Genomic DNA, 22982 nt, shown 5'->3' with positions numbered 1-22982 from the left:
ACACGCAACATGTCAAACACACACACACGCAACATGTCAAACACACACACACGCAACATGTCAAACACACACACACGCAACATGTCAAACACACACATGCAACATTACAAACATACACACACGCAACATGTCAAACATACACACACGCAACATGTCAAACACACACACACGCAACATGTCAAACACACACACATGCAACAATACAAACACACACACACACAAAATGTCAAACATACACACGTGCAACATGTCAAACACACGCAACATGTCAAACACACGCAACATGTCAAACACACCACGCGCGAGCCACCTGTCAAACAATTTCAACCGCCCAACCGTCCCGACACACGATCGCCGCGAAAGCGAGGGAAGGGGGACGGACGGGAGGGTCCGACTCACCGAGCACCCGTCGTGCAGCGCCCGCACGTAGGGGCTCGCGTCGTGCGAGATCTCCTCGTCGTTGGCCGCGAGCATCCGCACGGAGCGAGCGTGCGGAGAGCCGGCCCCGCCGTGCGCGTCCACCCACGCCACGGCGTCTCGGCACAGGTAGGTGACGTTCTGCCGGGCGGACGAGCTGAGCAGCCGCAGGAACGTCATCTGCACCGCGCCTACGGGCCTGCCGTCCAGGTCCACGTAGGAGAGCTAAAGGGGGGGGTGGCGGGCGGGGGGAGAGGGTTGTCATCGTCGTCACGGTGGCGGTGGCTACGCCGTGTCGCGCGTGCGGTGTACGTGTGGACGTTCAACTTAATTTGCTCCAACCATACTGATCGGAGGTGGAGTGTTGAGTCTATGGGTAGTGTTAGTCTATGGGCAGTGTTGAGTCTAGGGGTAGAGTTGAGTCTATGGGTAGTGTTGAGTCTATGGGAGTGTTGAGTCTATGGGCAGTGTTGAGTCTATGGGTAGAGTTGAGTCTATGGGTAGTGTTGAGTCTATGGGCAGTGTTGAGTCTATGGGCAGTGTTGAGTCTATGGGTAGTGTTGAGTCTATGGGTAGTGTTGAGTCTATGGGTAGTGTTAGTCTATGGGCAGTGTTGAGTCTATGGGTAGAGTTGAGTCTATGGGTAGTGTTGAGTCTATGGGCAGTGTTGAGTCTATGGGCAGTGTTGAGGTCTATGGGTAGTGTTGAGTCTATGGGCAGTGTTGAGTCTATGAGCAGTGTTGAGTCTATGGGCAGTGTTGAGTCTATGGGCAGTGTTAGTCTATGGTGCAGTGTTGAGTCTATGGGCAGTGTTGAGTCTATTGGCAGTGTTGAGTCTATGGTGCAGTGTGAGTCTATGAGCAGTGTTGAGTCTATGGGCAGTGTTGAGTCTATTGGCAGTGTTGAGTCTATGGGCAGTGTTGAGTCTATGGCAGTGTTGAGTCTATGGGCAGTGTTGAGTCTATGGCAGTGTTGAGTCTATGGGCAGTGGAGTCTATGGGCAGTGTTGAGTCTATGGCATGTGTTGAGTCTATGGGCAGTGTTGAGTCTATGGGTAGTGTTAGTCTATGGGCAGTGTTGAGTCTATGGGCAGTGTTGAGTCTATGGGCAGTGTTGAGTCTATGGGCAGTGTTGAGTCTATGGGTAGTGTTGAGTCTATGGGCAGTGTTGAGTCTATGGGCAGTGTTGAGTCTATGGGCAGTGTTGAGTCTATGGGCAGTGTTGAGTCTATGGGTAGTGTTGAGTCTATGGGCAGTGTTGAGTCTATGGGCAGTGTTGAGTCTATGGGCAGTGTTGAGTCTATGGGCAGTGTTGAGTCTATGGGCAGTGTTGAGTCTATGGGCAGTGTTGAGTCTATGGGCAGTGTTGAGTCTATGGGCAGTGTTGAGTCTATGGGGTGTTTAGTCTATGGGCAGTGTGGAGTCTATGGGCGTGTTGAGTCTATGGGCAGTGTTGAGTCTATGGGCAGTGTTGAGTCTATGGGTAGTGTTGAGTCTATGGGCAGTGTTGAGTCTATGGGCAGTGTTGAGTCTATGGGCAGTGTTGAGTCTATGGGCAGTGTTGAGTCTATGGGTAGTGTTGAGTCTATGGGCAGTGTGGAGTCTATGGTCAGTGTTGAGTCTATGGGCAGTGTTGAGTCTATGGCAGTGTTGAGTCTATGGGTAGTGTGGAGTCTATGGGCATGTTGAGTCTATGGGCAGTGTTGAGTCTATGGGTAGTGTTGAGTCTATGGGCAGTGTTGAGTCTATGGGGCAGTGTTGAGTCTATGGGCAGTGTTGAGTCTATGGGCAGTGTTGAGTCTATGGGCAGTGTTGAGTCTATGGCAGTGTTGAGTCTATGGGCAGTGTTGAGTCTATGGGCAGTGTTGAGTCTATGGGTGGCAGTGTTGAGTCTATGGACAGTGTTGAGTCTATGGGCAGTGTTGAGTCTATGGGTGGCAGTGCTGAGTCTATGGCAGTGTTGAGTCTATGGGTGGCAGTGTTGAGTCTATGGGCAGTGTTGAGTCTATGGGCAGTGTTGAGTCTATGGGCAGTGTTGAGTCTATGGGCAGTGTGAGTCTATGGGCAGTGTTAAGTCTATGGGCAGTGTTGAGTCTATGGGCAGTGTTGAGTCTATGGGCTAGTGTTGAGTCTATGGGCAGTGTTGAGTCTATGGCAGTGTTGAGTCTATGGTAGTGTTTGAGTCTATGGGCAGTGTTAGTCTATGAGCAGTGTTGAGTCGATGGGTAGTGTTGAGTCTATGGGCAGTGTTGAGTCGATGGGTAGTGTTGAGTCTATGGGCAGTGTTGAGTCTATGGGGAGTGTGAGTCTATGGGCAGTGTTGAGTCTATGGGCAGTGTTGAGTCTATGGGCAGTGTTGAGTCTATGGGCAGTGTTGAGTCTATGGGCAGTGTTGAGTCTATGGGCAGTGTTGAGTCTATGGGCCGTGTTGAGTCTATGGGCAGTGTGAGTCTATTGGCTGTACGTATGTACGTAGAACTTCTTTCGCACCGTACGTAGTCAACTGTGCTAATCGGGGGTGTACAGCGGGGGGGGGGGGGGTGAAGGACAACAGGGTGCACGGTGGCAGTACGGCCAGCACCACGCCCGGCCGCCTTTGTCTCCCTAGAGGCGATGCGTGCACACCGCACATCAGCCACTGAGTTGAGGCTGAGTCGACCTAGGGGGGTGCTGGCCGCGTCCCTACCACCGCGCCTCCATCGATCCGCGCGGGGTCTGTGCAGCCATCGGGACGGAGGGGGCGGTGGCGAGTGGATGGGCGAGCTAGAAGGCCTAATTAATTTTTCCTTCATTTCCGTTAATGGGGATGTGTGTGTTGGGGGGGGGGCTAATTAGGATTGATTTTGACTCCACGACCTCATAACCCCCCCCCTCTCTCCTCTGTACCGACACCTCCCGACGCTGACCACCGCCACCGTAATTGGTTATCGACCGCCAGAGAAGCGACGTGCACGCGACGTAATTGGTCGCGACCGGCGGGTACCCGGAGCAGAGAGAGGGAGACGAGGATGAGAGGCGTGGGGGCATGGTGGTGGCGCTGCTTGCCGTGCCTCCGCCGTGGTCAATTGATCAACAAATCGATGGTGGGGGGGAGGGAGGGTGGGAGTGGGGGAGGAGAGGCGGTGGTGGTGGTGGGGGGCGTCAGCTCGTTAGCGAGGCGGTAATTGAGCGATACGGACGCATTAGCCGTGATGTTTGCCGATAACTCTTCAGCGCACGGCAACCAAAATCTGTGCGTGTGGGGGACGGCGGGGGGTGCAGCAAAGGCCCCCTTGCCCACGAATAAAGGGACACCCCAAATTAGAACTTGAGAGTTATTTCGTGCTGTCATTGGTGACCGTGCTGAAACCATCAATGCACTCGACTTAAGAACCTGGTGTAACAGGCTAAAATAACCACCTTCCCTGATTAAACCTGGGTATAGTTTGGCCCAGGCCAGAGTATACACGGGGAGATAGAGTGTCCTAGGCTAAACTATACCCGGGAGTTTAAACTAGTCTGGTCCAGACCATACCCCTCTAGGCCAGAATATGCCCCATGTGAAAGTTCAAAGGCAATTATCCACACAGAGAACAGCCGACAACGAACTTCAATCGATATCTAAAAAGCGTATAAATGGAAGCAAGAATCTCAATTTGATCAATTGGAGCATTTTAAGGTTTAGGGTTATTATTAAAGTTTTTTTTCTGGTTGAAGCAATCAAATTCTATGTGTTTCCAGTTTTAAATAAAATGTTGGGAAAATGTAGTAATTCATGTGTATATCGCTCAACACTATTACTGGGGCTATGATTTGGCCTATAGGGGCATAATTTGGCCGAGGCCGTAATATATCCGGGTATAATCTAGCCTAGGCCGTTTTAACCCCGGGTATACTATGGCCTGTGGGTTAACTCCGGCCTGTTACACCGGTTTAATCACAACTCGGTCTGTGCGAGTCTATGGGTCTCTCTGTGAGTCCATGGATCTATGTGTGAGTCTAGGGGTCTCTGTGTGAGGAGTCTTTGGGTCTCTGCGTGAGGAGTCTTTGGGTCTCTGTGTGAGTATATAGGTCTCTGTGTGAGAAGTCTATGGGTCTCTCTGTGAGAAGTCTTTGGGTCTCTGTGTGAGTCTGTGGATCTTCATGTGAGCCTATGGGTCTCTGTGTGAGTCTATGGGTCTCTGTGTGAGTCTATGGGTTTCTATATGAGTCTATGGGTCTCTGTGTGAGTCTATGGGTCTCTGTGTAAGTCTATGGGTCTCTGTGTGAGTCTATGGGTCTCTGCGTGAGTCTATGGGTCTCTGTGAATCTACGGATCTGTGTGAGGTGTCTATGGGTCTCTCTGTGAGTCCATGGATCTATGTGTGAGTCTAGGGGTCTCTGTGTGAGTATATAGGTCTCTGTGTGAGAAGTCTATGGGTCTCTCTGTGAGAAGTCTTTGGGTCTCTGTGTGAGTCTGTGGATCTCCATGTGAGCCTATGGGTCTCTGTGTGAGTCTATGGGTTTTTATGTGAGTTTATGGGCCTCTGTGTGAGTCTGTGGATCTTCATGTGAGCCTATGGGTCTCTGTGTGAGTCTATGGGTCTCTGTGTGAGTCTATAGGTTTCTATATGAGTCTATGGGTCTCTGTGTGAGTCTATGGGTCTCTGTGTAAGTCTATGGGTCTCTGTGTGAGTCTATGGGTCTCTGTGTAAGTCTATGGGTCTCTGTGTGAAGAGTCTATGCGTCTCTGTGTGAGGAGTATATGGGTCTCTGTGTGAGTCTATGGGTCTCTGTGTAAGTCTATGGGTCTCTGTGTGAAGAGTCTATGCGTCTCTGTGTGAGGAGTATATGGGTCTCTGTGTGAGTCTATGGGTATCTGTGTGACGAGTCTATGGGTCTCTGTGTGAGGAGTCTTTGGGTCTCTGCGTGAGGAGTCTTTGGGTCTCTGTGTGAGGAGTCTATGGGTCTCTCTCTCTCTGTGGAAGGAGTCTATGGGTCTCTGTGTGAGGAGTCTATGGGTCTCTCTCTCTCTCTCTGTGTGAGGAGTCTATGGGTCTTTGTGTGAGGAGTCTATGGGTCTCTGTGTGAGGAGTGTATGGGTCTCTGTGTGAGGAGTCTATGGGTTTCTGTGTGAGGAGTCTATGGGTCTCTGTGTGAGGAGTCGTTGGGTCTCTGCGTGAGGAGTCTATGGGTCTCTGTGTGAGGAGTCTATGGGTCTCTGTGTGAGGAGTCGTTGGGTCTCTGCGTGAGGAGTCTATGGGTCTCTGTGTGAGGAGTCTATGGGTCTCTGTGTGAGGAGTCCGATGCGTCGTCGATGTAAGTTGTTGGTGACCAGGCTGAGAGCACCAACTCTCGCCACGCTCGAACGCGGCCGTCAATCTATGCGCCCTTGGGGCGACTCAAACCCAGCATCCGAACTCGGCACCCCCAAACGACCGCCGCCTCCGACGCGACCATCGCGAGCCACGAGTCGCCGATGGGCCCCCCACCAACCTCGCTGGGTCGGTGCCGCAATTTTAACGACCCGTTAACAACGCCCCCCACTTTCGCGGGCGCTTCACGGAGGGCTGTGGAGATGGAGATATTGGATTTCTGCACGAGCGCAGAAGCACCCCCCCCCCCCCCCCGCTCCCACCTCATAAAGGAGCCGCAGCTGTGACAACCGCGGAGCTGCGGGATTCGCTCGCCCGCTCGTTCGCCCGCTCGTTCGCTCGCTCGCTCGCGTTCGTTTCTGCCCTCGAAGCCTTGCTCGCTCGTTTTCTCACGTGTGCCTCGTGCATCACGTATGTTACCATGCGATGAACTTGAATGCGTGACAACGCTGGGTGGGTGCGATGCTCGGGTGGCGAGGTTTTTGTGAGCGCCGTGTGTTTCATTTTTAAACGCGCTCGTGTTTTGATAATAACAAAAGTGTGTGCGCGTGTGGTCTGTTTATAGGGTCTCGCTAACAGCACTTTCCCCAACAGTCTGTTAGAGGCTATACGGGGGATCTTTGTCTTTGGTGTGTTTGATGGGGAGCGGTGGCGTAGGGGTTAGCGCTACGCCGCGCTACGAACCTGGCTACCCGAGTGTGATTCCCGCTCACTGACAACACCAGAGACGATTATCTGAACCAGTCCTGGGCCTCCCCTAGGTCGACTCAGCCTCAAATGATTCTCTGGTGTGGTGTGTAAACATCGCCACCGGGGAGACAAAGGCGGCCGGGAGTGGTGCTGGTCACCCAACGCCTCGTGTGCCGTGCCAGCCTTCATAGGTGCTCGCTAACAGCAATTGCCCCAATAGTATGTTAAGGCTAAATTCCATCTGCTGGTAATGTAAAAAAAAAATACTCTCAAGTGTGACCAGCCACAAAAACAGCATTCTGGGTGAGCCATCATGCCCACGATCCAGCCAGGTCTCAAATATTATGAACATTCGATTTACGAACTTTCAGAGATACGAACAAACCTGTCCGTATGTCTAGTTGTCTGTTCGGACCGAAAGTCATAAGTTCCAGCGCCGCACAACAGATGTTGGCGATGGCATCTACATCTACAGAACGTGAAGAACCAGTGGTATCTACATCTACAGAACGTGAAGAACCAGTGGCATCTACATCTATAGAACGTGAAGAACCAGTGGCATCTACATCTACAGAACGTGAAGAACCAGTGGCATCTACATCTACAGAACGTGAAGAACCAGTGGCATCTTCAGAACGTGAAGAACCAGTGGCATCTACATCTACAGAACGTGAAGAACCAGTGGCATCTTCAGAACGTGAAGAACCAGTGGTATCTACATCTACAGAACGTGAAGAACCAGTGGTATCTACATCTACAGAACGTGAAGAACCAGTGGCATCTACATCTATAGAACGTGAAGAACCAGTGGCATCTACATGTGCAGGACATTAGGAACCAGTGGCATCTACATCTACAGAACGTGAAGAACCAGTGGCATCTTCAGAACGTGAAGAACCAGTGGCATCTACATCTACAGAACGTGAAGAACCAGTGGCATCTACATCTACAGAACGTGAAGAACCAGTGGCATCTACATCTACAGAACGTGAAGAACCAGTGGCATCTTCAGAACGTGAAGAACCAGTGGCATCTACATCTACAGAACGTGAAGAACCAGTGGCATCTACATCTACAGAACGTGAAGAACCAGTGGCATCTACATCTACAGAACGTGAAGAACCAGTGGCATCTTCAGAACGTGAAGAACCAGTGGCATCTACATCTACAGAACGTGAAGAACCAGTGGCATCTACATCTACAGAACGTGAAGAACCAGTGGCATCTACATCTACAGAACGTGAAGAACCAGTGGCATCTACATCTACAGAACGTGAAGAACCAGTGGCATCTACATCTACAGAACGTGAAGAACCAGTGGCATCTACATCTACAGAACGTGAAGAACCAGTGGCATCTACATCGACAGAACGTGAAAAACCAGTGGCATCTACATCTATAGAACGTGAAGAACCAGTGGCATCTACATCTATAGAACGTGAAGAACCAGTGGCATCTACATCTGCAGAACGTGAAGAACCAGTGGCATCTACATCTGCAGAATGTGAATAACCAGTGGTGTCTACATCTATAGAACGTGAAGAATCAGTGGCATCTACATCTATAGAACGTGAAGAACCAGTGACATCTACATCTCCAAAACGTGAAAAACCAGTGGCATCTACATCTGCAGAACGTGAAGAACCAGTGGTGTCTAAATCTGCAAAACGTGAAGAACCAGTGGCATCTACATCTACAGAACGTGAAGAACCAGTGTCATCTACATCTGCAGAACGTGAAGAACCAGTGTCATCTACATCTACAGAATGTGAAGAACCAGTGTCATCTACATCTGCAGAACGTGAAGAACCAGTGGTGTCTAAATCTGCAGAACGTGAAGAACCAGTGGCATCTACACCTGCAGAACATGAACAACCAGTGGCATCTACATCTATAGAACGTGAAGAACCAGTGGCATCTACATCTATAGAACATGAAGAACCAGTGGCATCTACATCTACAGAATTTGAAGAACCAGTGGCATCTACATCTATAGAACGTGAAGAACCAGTGGCATCTACATCTACAGAACGTGAAGAACCAGTGGCATCTACACCTGCAGAACATGAAGAACTAGTGGCACCTACATCTATAGAACGTGAAGAACCAGTGGCATCTACACCTGCAGAACATGAAGAACCAGTGGTATCTACATCTACAGAACGTGAAGAACCAGTGGCATCTACACCTGCAGAACATGAAGAATCAGTGGCATCTATATCTATAGAAGGCGAAGAACCAGTGGCATCTACATCTATAGAACGTGAAGAACCAGTGGTATCTACATCTATAGAACGTGAAGAACCAGTGGCATCTACATCTATAGAACGTGAAGAACCAGTGGTATCTACATCTACAGAACGTGAAGAACCAGTGGCATCTACATCTTTAGAACGTGAAGAACCAGTGGCATCTACATCTACAGAACGTGAAGAACCAGTGGCATCTACATCTACAGAACATGAAGAACTAGTGGCATCTACATCTACAGAACGTGAAGAACCAGTGGTACCTACATCTGCAGAATGTGAATAACCAGTGTTACCTACATCTATAGAACGTGAAAAACCAGTGGCATCTACATCTGCAAAACGTGAAGAATCAGTGGCATCTACATCTATAGAACGTGAAGAACCAGTGACATCTACATCTCCAAAACGTGAAGAACCAGTGGCATCTACATCTACAGAACGTGAAGAACCAGTGGCATCTACATCTACAGAACGTGAAGAACCAGTGACATCTACATCTCCAAAACGTGAAGAACCAGTGGCATCTACATCTACAGAACGTGAAGAACCAGTGGTATCTACATCTATAGAACGTGAAGAACCAGTGTCATCTACACCTGCAGAACATGAAGAACTAGTGGCATCTACATCGACAGAATGTGAAAAACCAGTGGTATCTACATCTACAGAATTTGAAGAACCAGTGGCATCTACATCGACAGAACGTGAAAAACCAGTGGCATCTACATCTACAGAACATGAAGAACCAGTGGCATCTACATCTACAGAACGTGAAGAACCAGTGGCATCTACATCTACAGAACGTGAAGAACTAGTGGCATCTACATCTACAGAACGTGAAGAACTAGTGGCATCTACATCTACAGAACGTGAAGAACCAGTGGCATCTACACCTGCAGAACATGAAGAACTAGTGGCATCTACATCTACAGAACGTGAAGAACCAGTGGCATCTACATCTGCAGAACGTGAAGAACCAGTGGCATCTACATCTACAGAATTTGAAGAACCAGTGGCATCTACATCTACAGAACGTGAAGAACCAGTGGCTTCCACATCTGCAGAACGTGAAGAACCAGTGGTATCTACATCTGCAAAACGTGAAGAACCAGTGGCATCTACAACTACAAAACGTGAAGAACCAGTGGCATCTACATCTACAGAACGTGAAGAACCAGTGGCATCTACATCTACAGAACGTGAAGAACCAGTGGCATCTATATCTACAGAACGTGAAGAACCAGTGGTATCTCTACATCTATAGAATGTGAATAACCAGTGGTATCTACATCTATAGAATGTGAATAACCAGTGGTATCTACATCTGCAGAACGTGAAGAACCAGTGGCATCTACATCTATAGAACGTGAAGAACCAGTGGCATCTACACCTGCAGAACGTGAAGAACCAGTGGCATCTACATCTACAGAACGTGAAGATACAGTGGTATCTACATCTACAGAACGTGAAGAATCAGTGGCATCTACATCTACAGAACGTGAAGAACCAGTGGCATCTACATCTGCAGAACGTGAAGAACCAGTGGTATCTACATCTACAGAACGTGAAAAACCAGTGACATCTACATCTCCAAAACGTGAAAAACCAGTGGCATCTACATCTATAGAACGTGAAAAACCAGTGACATCTACATCTCCAAAACGTGAAAAACCAGTGGCATCTACATCTATAGAACGTGAAGAACCAGTGACATCTACATCTCCAAAACGTGAAAAACCAGTGGCATCTACATCTATAGAACGTGAAAAACCAGTGACATCTACATCTCCAAAACGTGAAAAACCAGTGGCATCTACATCTATAGAACGTGAAGAACCAGTGACATCTACATCTCCAAAACGTGAAAAACCAGTGGCATCTACATCTGCAGAACGTGAAGAACCAGTGGTGTCTAAATCTGCAGAACGTGAAGAACCAGTAGCATCTACATCTACAGAACGTGAAGAACCAGTGGCATCTACACCTGCAGAACATGAAGAACCAGTGGCATCTACATCTACAGAACGTGGAGAATCAGTGGCATCTACATCTGCAGAATGTGAATAACCAGTAGTATCTACATCTATAGAACGTGAAGAACCAGTGGCATCTACATCTGCAGAACGTGAAGAACCAGTGGCATCTACATCTATAGAACGTGAAGAATCAGTGGCATCACCATCTATAGAACGTGAAGAACCAGTGACATCTACATCTCCAAAACGTGAAGAACCAGTGGCATCTACATCGACAGAACGTGAAAAACCAGTGGCATCTACATCTACAGAACATGAAGAACCAGTGGCATCTACATCTACAGAACGTGAAGAACCAGTGGCATCTACATCTACAGAACGTGAAGAACTAGTGGCATCTACATCTACAGAACGTGAAGAACTAGTGGCATCTACATCTACAGAACGTGAAGAACCAGTGGCATCTACACCTGCAGAACATGAAGAACTAGTGGCATCTACATCTACAGAACGTGAAGAACCAGTGGCATCTACATCTGCAGAACGTGAAGAACCAGTGGCATCTACATCTACAGAATTTGAAGAACCAGTGGCATCTACATCTACAGAACGTGAAGAACCAGTGGCTTCCACATCTGCAGAACGTGAAGAACCAGTGGTATCTACATCTGCAAAACGTGAAGAACCAGTGGCATCTACAACTACAAAACGTGAAGAACCAGTGGCATCTACATCTACAGAACGTGAAGAACCAGTGGCATCTACATCTACAGAACGTGAAGAACCAGTGGCATCTATATCTACAGAACGTGAAGAACCAGTGGTATCTCTACATCTATAGAATGTGAATAACCAGTGGTATCTACATCTATAGAATGTGAATAACCAGTGGTATCTACATCTGCAGAACGTGAAGAACCAGTGGCATCTACATCTATAGAACGTGAAGAACCAGTGGCATCTACACCTGCAGAACGTGAAGAACCAGTGGCATCTACATCTACAGAACGTGAAGATACAGTGGTATCTACATCTACAGAACGTGAAGAATCAGTGGCATCTACATCTACAGAACGTGAAGAACCAGTGGCATCTACATCTGCAGAACGTGAAGAACCAGTGGTATCTACATCTACAGAACGTGAAAAACCAGTGACATCTACATCTCCAAAACGTGAAAAACCAGTGGCATCTACATCTATAGAACGTGAAAAACCAGTGACATCTACATCTCCAAAACGTGAAAAACCAGTGGCATCTACATCTATAGAACGTGAAGAACCAGTGACATCTACATCTCCAAAACGTGAAAAACCAGTGGCATCTACATCTATAGAACGTGAAAAACCAGTGACATCTACATCTCCAAAACGTGAAAAACCAGTGGCATCTACATCTATAGAACGTGAAGAACCAGTGACATCTACATCTCCAAAACGTGAAAAACCAGTGGCATCTACATCTGCAGAACGTGAAGAACCAGTGGTGTCTAAATCTGCAGAACGTGAAGAACCAGTAGCATCTACATCTACAGAACGTGAAGAACCAGTGGCATCTACACCTGCAGAACATGAAGAACCAGTGGCATCTACATCTACAGAACGTGGAGAATCAGTGGCATCTACATCTGCAGAATGTGAATAACCAGTAGTATCTACATCTATAGAACGTGAAGAACCAGTGGCATCTACATCTGCAGAACGTGAAGAACCAGTGGCATCTACATCTATAGAACGTGAAGAATCAGTGGCATCACCATCTATAGAACGTGAAGAACCAGTGACATCTACATCTCCAAAACGTGAAGAACCAGTGGCATCTACATCTACAGAACGTGAAGAACCAGTGGTATCTACATCTACAGAACGTGAAGAATCAGTGGCATCTACATCTATAGAACGTGAAAAACCAGTGGCATCTACATCTATAGAAGGCGAAGAACCAGTGGCATCCACATCTACATAACGTGAAGAATCAGTGGCATCTACATCTATAGAACGTGAAGAACCAGTGGCATCTACATCTATAGAAGGCGAAGAACCAGTGGCATCCACATCTACAGAACGTGAAGAAGCAGTGGCATCTATATCTACAGAACGTGAAGAATCAGTGGCATCTACATCTATATAATGTGAAGAAGCAGTGGCATCTACATCTACAGAACATGAAGAACCAGTGGCATCTACGTCTACAGAACATGAAGAACCAGTGGCATCTACATCTGCAGAACGTGAAGAGCCAGTGGCATCTACATCTGCAGAACGTGAAGAACCAGTGGCATCTACGTCTATAGAACGTGAAGAACCAGTGGCATCTACATCTGCAGAACGTGAAGAACCAGTGGCATCTACGTCTATAGAACGTGAAGAAGCAGTGGCATCTACATCTACAAAACATGAAGAACCAGTGGCATCTACATCTGCAGAACGTGAAGAATCAGTGGCATCTACATCTATAGAATGTGAAGAAGCAGTGGCATCTACATCTACAAAACATGAAGAACCAGTGGCATCTACGTCTACAGAACATGAAGAACCAGTGGCATCTGCAGAACGTGAAGAGCCAGTGGCATCTACATCTGCAGAACGTGAAGAACCAGTGGCATCTACGTCTACAGAACGTGGAGAACCAGTGGCATCTACATCTGCAGAACGTGAAGAACCAGTGGCATCTACATCTACAGAACGTGAAGAACCAGTGGCATCTACATCTACAGAACGTGAAGAACCAGTGGCATCTACATCTGCAGAACGTGAAGAACCAGTGGCATCTACGTCAACAGGAGATTTTATAACTTTTAAAGCCATCCCCCGTGTTTAGTGTACATACAACACGTTCTGAATTGACGGGAATAAAGTTTGGACTTAACGAACAAATCGACTTACGAACGGACCTCTTGAACCTAACTCTTTCGTAAGTCGAGGAGTCTCTGTATCTCAAAGTAGCAACCCGTGTACGTTCATGGGTTCTGTAGGCGGGCTATCCCATGGCAATGTGATTCAGTAGCGCCTTTGTTTTGTCTGTGCATTTGCATAGTTTTGAGAATAATTTGGCTGGTGGGTTTTTAATTTTATTTACAAAGATGCGCCCCTCCCCATCCACACCCCCCCTCACTCCATTTCCCCATGCAAGTGTTGGCACCCTGGTGATCGCACAGCCTAGCGGTGGCAGCAGTAGCAGCGTTCGCTCCTCCCCCCCCTACACCCCCACTCCCCTCCACGACGTTCTTTCTCTCCTGGCTCTCAGCGACACCACCCCAGAGTCGCCGTCATCGACGATGTCAATTTAAAGTGCGCGGCACTTTGCAGGTGCACTCCTGCGGCCGTCTGGAACGCTCTTCACCTTCCGATATGAGTAAGCCCAATGAAACTGCGCACACTTTTAAATCATATGGATTGACCAATTCATATATTTCAGAGCTGCTTTTGTTGTTTTTAGTTTGTTGACCCCCCCCCCCCCCCCCACTGGGCCGTCGATTAGCTTTGTGCAGCGCAAAATAAGTCCATACATCTGTGAAATATCGGGCGCGTTTCAAATTGCATCATTATCATTATTATTTAATGCCCTGTTATCTTAGCTGCAAGCGTGAGCCTGCCCTGCACTGCATTTCACTGCTGTCGCAACAAAACAAAAACTCCCAACAGGTTCGTCAATAACTACACGGCGTGGCCTTCAAATGAAAGCGAATATATAGCAGGCGACGGTTCGGGCAATGGGCCTTCCTCAGAGCGCCAATTCACCACAAGTCACGTAGGTAGAGAAATAAAAGTAAATTAAAATAATAATTCACGACGTTTCGACCGCAACACAAGCGGTCGTCCTCAGGGGAAAAAAAATAATCCAGCAGTGAAACTGCTGACTTTACCTTAAGAACCAAAGAGTATGCATTCCTGCAGTCACGAAAGCTTCAAATCAAGATTGCCATGGATCTTATTATAGTTGTGTTTCACCCCCCGCCACAGCCATCACTGCCGAGGGGTCGAGAGGGTGGACGCGCGGGGGGGGGGGGAGTTGACTCTTACCGGGTGACCGTCGCTGAACTCGCTGAACCACGTGCCCAGGGTCTCCCCAGGCCACGACGACATCTTCACCTGTGAAGCACATCAATCGGCATCCTTTATTGTCGCTGTCGCTGTCATCTCCGCTGCCATCAACACCGGCGGCGGCGGCGGCGCCACCGTCGCCATCGTCATCAAGCGCCGTGATCGTCGCGGTCGTTACAGCTGGCGATATGCCGGTGTGGGAAGCTCAGCGTGCTTTGAGAATCGTTATCGTAATCACAACCCCGATTGTCGCTGTCGTCAGCGAAAACCTTGGCAGGGACCCTCCTGAAGGAAGTCATGAGACTCCGCGAGGCCCTCCCGGGGTAACACGCGGCATCGTCACCAATAATAATTTAATAATAATGACGTTTATACATGCCCTGTCAACCCATCACGGTTTACTCCGTATTCTTGTACATGGACATGGAGTTTTCAGGAACATACGGCGTACAGCCATTTCAATACGGGCAAAAATAAATGTTGTCTATTTGTTTGTGTTTCTCCCTCGTGATGGGACTTTGTAGGATGAACGCTGAGATGTATAATGGGACGGGGTGACCAATAAGTTCTGAATTGGTCTGTAATAAGGTAGGGCACTGCTAAGGGGTTAACAGGTTTGGCAGACAAGTCAATTCTCAGGGCTGCTAGAAAGCCCTGACCCAGACAGAGGCCTTCAGATGTTGCTTGAAAGTCGGACTGCATTTGATGTTGCGGACGTGCAAAGGGTTTCACACCGAGGGTGTAACAGTGTATAGTAGTGTAGTGTATAGTTTAGTGTATAGTAGTGTAGTGTATAGTAGTGTATAGTGTAGTGTATAGTAGTGTAGTGTATAGTGTAGTGTATAGTAATGCATAGTGTAGTGTATAGTAGTGTAGTGTATAGTGTAGTGTATAGTAGTGTATAGTAGTGTAGTGTATAGTAGTGTAGTGTATAGTGTAGTGTATAGTAGAGTAGTGTATAGTGTAGTGTATAGTGTAGTGTATAGTAGAGTAGTGTATAGCAGTGTAGTGTATAGTAGAGTAGTAGTGTTTAGTGTAGTGTATAGTAGTGTATGGTGTAGTAGATGTTAGTGTATAGCAGTGTAGTGTATAGTGTAGTGTATAGTGTAGTGTATAGTAGTGTAGTGTATAATAGTGTAGTGTATAGTAGTGTATAGTGTAGTGTATAGCAGTATAGTAGTGTAGTGTATAGTGACGTGAGGCTGTAACAGTTCGAGCCCTTGGTGTCCAAAGCATCATCATCGTCACCATTGTCATCACCGCCATCATCACCGCCATCATCACCATCATCGTCACCATCATCGTCACCATTGTCATCACCAGCGTCGTCACCATCATTGTCACCATCATCGTCACCATTGTCGTCACCAACATCGTCACCATCGTCGTCACCATCGTCGTCACCGCCATCATCACCGCCATCGTCACCGTCACCGCCATCGTCGTAACAATGACAGCGGCAGCACGTAAACAGAACCGTCGCGACGTCTCGATCCATTGGCAGGGGTTTGGGGGTGAGACGGTGAGAGGGGGGGAGGGTGGCGAGGGGGGGGGGGGCGACTCCTCACCGAGGCCGTGCGCTCATCCGGCACGACGCAGGTCTCTCCGCCGCTGGTGAAGTTGCAGAAAACCTTGAAGGAGTCTCCGGAGCAGCCCTGGTTCGGGTCGATGTAGTAGTCTCCTGCGCGTGGAGGGGGGGGACAAGGGGGGGGAGTGTGCGTGGAGCTTTTGCCTTTGGTACGGGGGGGATCGAGCGTTGCCTCCCCTTGACCTCACACGCGCGGGAGGGGGGGGGGGGCTTCTACCGAGCGCATGCCGGTTTACTCCCCCCAGCTTTGAACAAACTGGATCCGTGCGTGTCACCCCCGTGTGTTATGGACTGAGCGGTGTTGCGAGGTCAAGGATCAAGCTGTCGCGGGTGACACCACCGTATAAACATTGAAACGTTATTACATTATGAATGTCAAAATGAGGGTTTTTTTGGGTTAGATCGCGTCAATAGAAATGTGTAGTTAAACCCGCCACCCCGCCCAACACAGCCAATTAGTAAGGTTTGTCACGTAAACAGAACGTACCGATTCGAATCTGTATTCAGATTGTAAATGTTGTGGCTTTGCTCTCCAACACACAACCGGTGGGTGCTGTACTAGTAACGGATTGGCCACGTTCCGTTTACGTGACAAACCCTTTACTGATTGGCTGTGTCGGGCGGTGGCGGATTTAACGACACATTTATATTTACGCGATCTAACGCAAAACCACCCGCATTATGGATGATATTGGTCGTGAAAGCCTACGTGTTAAATAAAAAAAATCCCGCATCCCTCTGATGGTGTCGGCGCCGCAACCGCCGGCAATAGCATTTTTTATTTTCATTTCATCCTACCGACGGCGACATCGACGTCGGCTGTGCGTTGCTCAATTCCCTTGCCAAATCCGGCGAACGCACCGTTGGGGAAGTCCGGGTGGCAGAGCTGCAGGTCCTTGCAGGTGCGCGCCGGGTTGCTCTGCGTGCCCAGCGGGTGCTTGATCTGCTCGATCTCGATCTTGAGCGAGTTGAGCGACGCGAAGATCTCCTCCATGCCGTCCTCGTAGTCCAGGTAGGCGTCCGGATCCGGATCGGCCACCCGGTTGGCGCCGGTGCCGCCGGCGCCGGCGGCGGCGTCGCGACCCCGGCCGGCCGGCGCCTCGCCGTAATCGGAGAAGGGAAGCCGCTCCCCGTCCATGGGCAGGCTGGCGTCCACCGATCGGCGCGACCGGAGCTCGCCCATGAGCGGGAACGGGTTGATGACGTCGCCGGGAGGTCCCTGGGGGAAGGATTGCCGGGGGTGGTGGTGGTGGAGTGTATTTTACATTTGTTTTTTATGACAGAGTGCTTCAAACAGATGGACCCAATTTCAAAGCAGTAAATTTCACGATGGCAACATGTTACAATTACACGAAAAGTTACAAACGGTTTAATGAGTTATTAAGTTTTACTATCCATTTTATAAATGCTCTATGTGCCCTCCACCTGCTGTACGGACAACATCGAGACGATAGTTGAATTCGTCCAAAACGCCTCTCTTCTAACGTTTAACTCTGAGGTGCGTGGTCACCCTGTGCTCTTCCCCTTACATCAACAGCCTGCTTCCTCAAATTGTTGCTACCAACGACGAATGCTCTTTGACATTGGCGGATCAATGCCGAAACGCCGTTGAAATGCATGCTGCACCGTAATTACGGATTCAGTCTTGCAGAACTGCAGAACGCAAACCGCCTTGTGAATGACTAAGGTTAGGGGCTGTTTGTGCGCTGGAAGAGGCATCTAGCGGTAATCATTTTAAACGCTATGCCCCACCCTTTCAGTGAAAAGAGTTTCATTCATGGGCGGTTCGTGGTTGCAGAGATTTAGCGATTTCAAATCGGGTCCAGCATTTTCAAACACCCGGTATATTTAATCTCATTATATACTTTTTTATTATTACGGATGCTTAGAAACGGGCTCACATGGGCCGACAGGCTCCAAGGCCCAACACAGAAGCCGCTCGCCCTAAGGCCCCGAAAATCTGACGCTCTCTAAAAAGCTCGCACGGTCACAATGTGTCGGCACGGAATTGGCGCAACTCACGGGAGGGCCGGGAGCTCCTGGGGGGCCCAGTTCACCTTTGGGACCGGATGCCCCCTAGAATGAACACACGCACACACGCACAATGAATATTACACGCCACACAAGCTAGAAGATTAGAACACCGGCAAACCGTATAAAAGGTCGGGGCGTCCGACTTGCTGGGTGGACGATGGGGGTTACGGGCAGATGTGCGAGTAGGTCGGTTAAGTGTACCCACCCCGTCATAAAATAAAGAGTTGGTATCTGTGGGACATTTTTTTCTTTGCAAAACATGCCCTGAGCTTGTTTGCCATGTTTGCATGCAAACAAAAATGCTCCGAGCATGCATTTCAAAGACAATGAATATACTACCAGTGAATGATCTTTGTTTGCATGTTAACCACAGAATGTGTGGTTAATGCAGACATGATACCTTGCAAGAGGCTTCTGTTTGGTGTTCTAACATCTTGTATTGCCAGAAAGGGTGAAACCGCTTCTTATATTTTGATGCTGGCAAAGGAGGGCTGCTCACCCCGAGCTCTCAATGCCCTGACAGTGGCATTGTCTTTGTGCTGTTCACCTTTTGGCGTCCTCTGGTCTGACACTGTTTGAGACTGGGCTCTAAAGAAAGCTGTCTCTGGTGTGGACCAATCAGATTCAAAGACAATGCATCATCATACACTACCAGAGCGTTTTTTTTCATGTTCACTATAAGTACCGTGTGTGGTTAATGCAGTACGTGATTGCGAAAGGTTTCTGTTCGGTGTCATAACATCTTAACACCGCCTGTTGAATTGCCAGACAGGGTAAAACCTATTCTTCCAATGGCCCCAGCTCGCTGTCGTCAATTACGCTCTTATCCTGGGCACCTCCTGAGAGCAGCCGACCTGGCGCCGGCAAAAAAGAAACCGAGCCGAACGCCAGACCTCCCGACCGCGGAGAGGCGATGCGCCACGCTCGGTAGATAAAACGTGGAGGCAAAAGAGAAAAAAAAGCATCAACGCGTGGCTTCTGCAACGCGTCAGTCCCTGGAAGTAATTAATTAGTGGAACGTGAGCCCAACAGGAAGCTGTCAGGGCAAATGGAACGAATTTGCATGTTCGCAAATTATTTTAAATTTCTTCCTCTTTTGATTCGAGTCTCCCGAGATTTTTCGGGAGACTCGAATTCCGCCAGCGGCAACGCGACTTTGCACGAGAGTCACATGCAATCGCGAGCGTCTCCGACCGCGGCACCACGAGTTACCGTAATCGCTCCGCCCCACTCCGCCCCACTCCGCCCCACTGGGAGGACGCACGGGCAGACGGACGAACGTACGGACACACCCGGCCAGATGGGGAAAAGCGGACAGACATGGGCAGATGGCATCCATGGATAGACAGAGAGACCGACGAAGCCAATGCCGTAAAATTCCAGCTTTTTTTCCCCAACCGAAGTTGCCTGCCGAAGCGTTAAAAAAAGCTAAAACCGTGGCAGCCAACTTGTTGACGTGAATATTGATATTCCTGGGCTCCACCACGATGAAATGCTAAAAGCTCCATTAGCCAACGGCGGGCATCGCGGTCACATCGTGTCTGTTCCCCCCTAACGAGTACTCCTGTCAAGACTCCGGCCTGCGGCAGGAGCCGACGTCAGCCGTAAGCCGGTCTCGGCGGAAAGAGCCCACCTGCTTCCTCCGTCCGGAAAAAAAGAACTAAACATTAAAGCCCATTAAAACGACAAGCAGGCGCCACTTAACTGAAGCCATCACGCACACCCCTACACTACCCCTCCCACCACCACTGCCCGGAAAAAAAAAATCCCGCGATAGAACGCGTCAGGAACGTCGTCGCTGACGTCTCGATCAACGACACGGGACCCCGTGCACGCGCTTGCGAACGTACAAAATACAATTTTTTTTATTAATCGGCGTTGTCCGCGCAGGCGACCGCTTTGCGTGTCCCCTAGCGCCGTAGGACTCAACGAGAGAGCGTGGTGGGGGGGGGGGGCAGTGCCGGATTATCGTAGTAGCAAAAGTAACTAGCTATGTAGCTACGGGCCCCGCACTTTAAAGGGCCCCGCGCTTAACACTTTCAAGCTATCATCAAGTCCGGTTCAGTGATTCTGCATTTGCTCTATTACTATAGTACTATACCGCCTTCGACTTTTATGAACGACTGGGTGATTAAGTTTAGCGATTTGTCGTATTATCTGGCTGCATAGCAAATGAAAACGATACAATTACTTTACCGTGCAAATAAAAAATGTGTGTTTTAATATTTATGTGTTTTTTATATTTAGGGCCCCTTTATAACATCATTCTACAGGCCCCCGCACTAACTTCATCCGGCACTGGGTGGGGGGAGAGAGATGAGAGAGAGGAGAGAGAGCAGATGGGGGAGAGGAGGGAGAGGAGGGAGAGAGAGCGCGGAAGGTGGCAGCAACCACCTTAAAACTGGAGCTCGCGGAACTAGATTCAAGCCAAGCCTCAACTGTGGCGTCGACATTGTGGATGGGGTTCATACTTAATTTGGAGCTTTCGTGACTGCAGGAATTACTCTTTGGCTCTTTCGGTAAAGTCGTGGTTTCTCTGTGTGACTATGCACGTCTCTCTCTCTCTCTATGTATCTCTGTGATATCTGTCTGCTTATATGTCTGTCTATATGTCTCTGGTTCTGTGTTTTATCTCTCTCTCAAATTTAGCATTCTCACGAAGAACATAATCAACCAGGTAGGGTGTTGACTGTTTGTGTTTCTATTTCATTTATACCTGATGATAATTGCTCGTGTTGCAATCGAAACGTCGTATGCTAGTATTTAATTTATTATTTTCTCTTTATACGTGACTTTACCGAAAGAACCAAAGAGTAATTTTGGATGGGTTAAAGTGGCTGACCTCGATTATTCTGACACCCCCACCCCCTCTCTATCTGCTGCTGCTGCAGCCATCACAAGCCTGTTCATGTCGTCAGTAAAAGCCCCACGTGAGAACGCAGATTTCCGGAGAAGACTGTTCGTTCAATGGATTGGTCACCAGATTTCGATTGCACGCAATTCAAATTGTTTATCGGCCATGTACATATAATGTCTCTGCTTTTTATATGAAACCCTCCCGTCGGAATCCAGCCCTCCCGTGTGACTTGCCTGCTACAGAATCGTAATCTTTATTTAGACTGCGGGAGGAATCCGATGAGCTCTGAAGCTCATTTCACAGTAGGGGCACGGGGTCAGCGAGTTATGGCCGGGTCACCGCTGAGAAAGAGCTACTTAGCTCAATGGGCCTTACCCAGAGCCCATGGGTCTCTATGTGAGTCTATGGGGGTCTCTATGTCAGTCTATGGGTCTCTGTTGTGAGTCTATGGGTCTATGTGTGAGTCTATGGGTCTCTATGTGAGTCTATGGGTCTCTGTGTGAGTCTGTGGGTCTCTATGTGAGTCTATGGGTCTCTACGCGAGTCTATGGGTCTCTATGTGAGTCTATGGGTCTCTATGTGAGTCTATGGGTCTCTGTGTGAGTCTATGGGTCTCTGTTGTGAGTCTATGGGTCTCTGTTGTGAGTCTATGGGTCTATGTGTGAGTCTATGGGTCTCTATGTGAGTCTATGGGTCTCTGTGTGAGTCTGTGGGTCTCTATGTGAGTCTATGGGTCTCTACGCGAGTCTATGGGTCTCTATGTGAGTCTATGGGTCTCTATGTGAGTCTATGGGTCTCTGTGTGAGTCTATGGGTCTCTGTTGTGAGTCTATGGGTCTCTGTTGTGAGTCTATGGGTCTCTGTTGTGAGTCTATGGGTCTCTATGTGAGTCTATGGGGTCTCTATGTGAGTCTATGGGTCTCTATGCGAGTCTATGGGTCTCTGTTGTGAGCCCATGGGTCTCTATGTGAGTCTATGGATCTCTATGTGAGTCTATGGGGTCTCTATGTGAGTCTATGGATCTCTATGTGAGTCTATGGGTCTCTATGTGAGTCTATGGGTCTCTATGTGAGTATATGGGTCTCTGTTGTGAGTCTATGGGTCTCTATGTGAGTCTATGGGGTCTCTATGTGAGTCTATGGGGTCTCTATGTGAGTCTATGGGTCTCTATGTGAGTCTATGGGTCTCTATGTGAGTCTATGGGTCTCTATGTGAGTCTATGGGGTCTCCGTTGTGAGTCTATGGGTCTCTATGTGAGTCTATGGATCTCTATGTGAGTGTATGGGGTCTCTGTTGTGAGCCAATGGGGTCTCTATGTGAGTCTATGGGTCTCTGTTGCGAGTCCACGGGGTCTCTATGTGAGTCTATGGGTCTCTATTGTGAGTATATGAGTCTCCATGTGAGTCTATGGGTCTCTGTTATGAATCTATGGGTCTCTATGTGAGTCTATGGGTCTCTGTTGTGAGTCTATGGGTCTCCATGTGAGTCTATGGGTCTCCATGTGAGTCTATGGGTCTCTATATGAGTCTATGGGTCTCTATGTGAGTCTATGGGTCTCTATGTGAGTCTATGGATCTCTATGTGAGTCTATGGGTCTCTATGTGAGTCTATGGGTCTCTATGTGAGTCTATGGGTCTCTATGTGAGTCTATGGGTCTCTATATGAGTCTATGGATCTCTATGTGAGTCTATGGGTCTCTATGTGAGTCTATAGATCTCTATGTGAGTCTATGGGTCTCCATGTGAGTCTATGGGTCTCCATGTGAGTCTATGGGTCTCTATATGAGTCTATGGG

The 22982-nt window shown here is 48.6% G+C and overlaps 1 protein-coding gene across 1 annotated transcript in view; it reads right to left on the bottom strand.

The window, feature by feature from the left end:
- Positions 1 to 22982, bottom strand: part of LOC133360049 (collagen alpha-1(V) chain-like) — a 52781-nt gene that overhangs the window by 4786 nt on the left and 25013 nt on the right. The window contains exons 12-16 of the mRNA XM_061578629.1: positions 18321 to 18374; positions 17160 to 17517; positions 16279 to 16391; positions 14690 to 14758; positions 400 to 642 (exon numbers count right to left, since the gene is read on the bottom strand). Of these exons, the coding sequence (XP_061434613.1) occupies positions 400 to 642; positions 14690 to 14758; positions 16279 to 16391; positions 17160 to 17517; positions 18321 to 18374 (837 nt within the window). The remainder of the gene's footprint in view (positions 1 to 399; positions 643 to 14689; positions 14759 to 16278; positions 16392 to 17159; positions 17518 to 18320; positions 18375 to 22982) is intronic.

The sequence above is a fragment of the Lethenteron reissneri genome, chromosome 67 (assembly GCF_015708825.2).
Source record: "Lethenteron reissneri isolate LAM-NWPU_2019-01 chromosome 67, ASM1570882v1, whole genome shotgun sequence".
Classification (NCBI taxonomy): domain Eukaryota; kingdom Metazoa; phylum Chordata; class Hyperoartia; order Petromyzontiformes; family Petromyzontidae; genus Lethenteron; species Lethenteron reissneri.
This window is presented reverse-complemented; position numbering and strand designations above follow the sequence as displayed.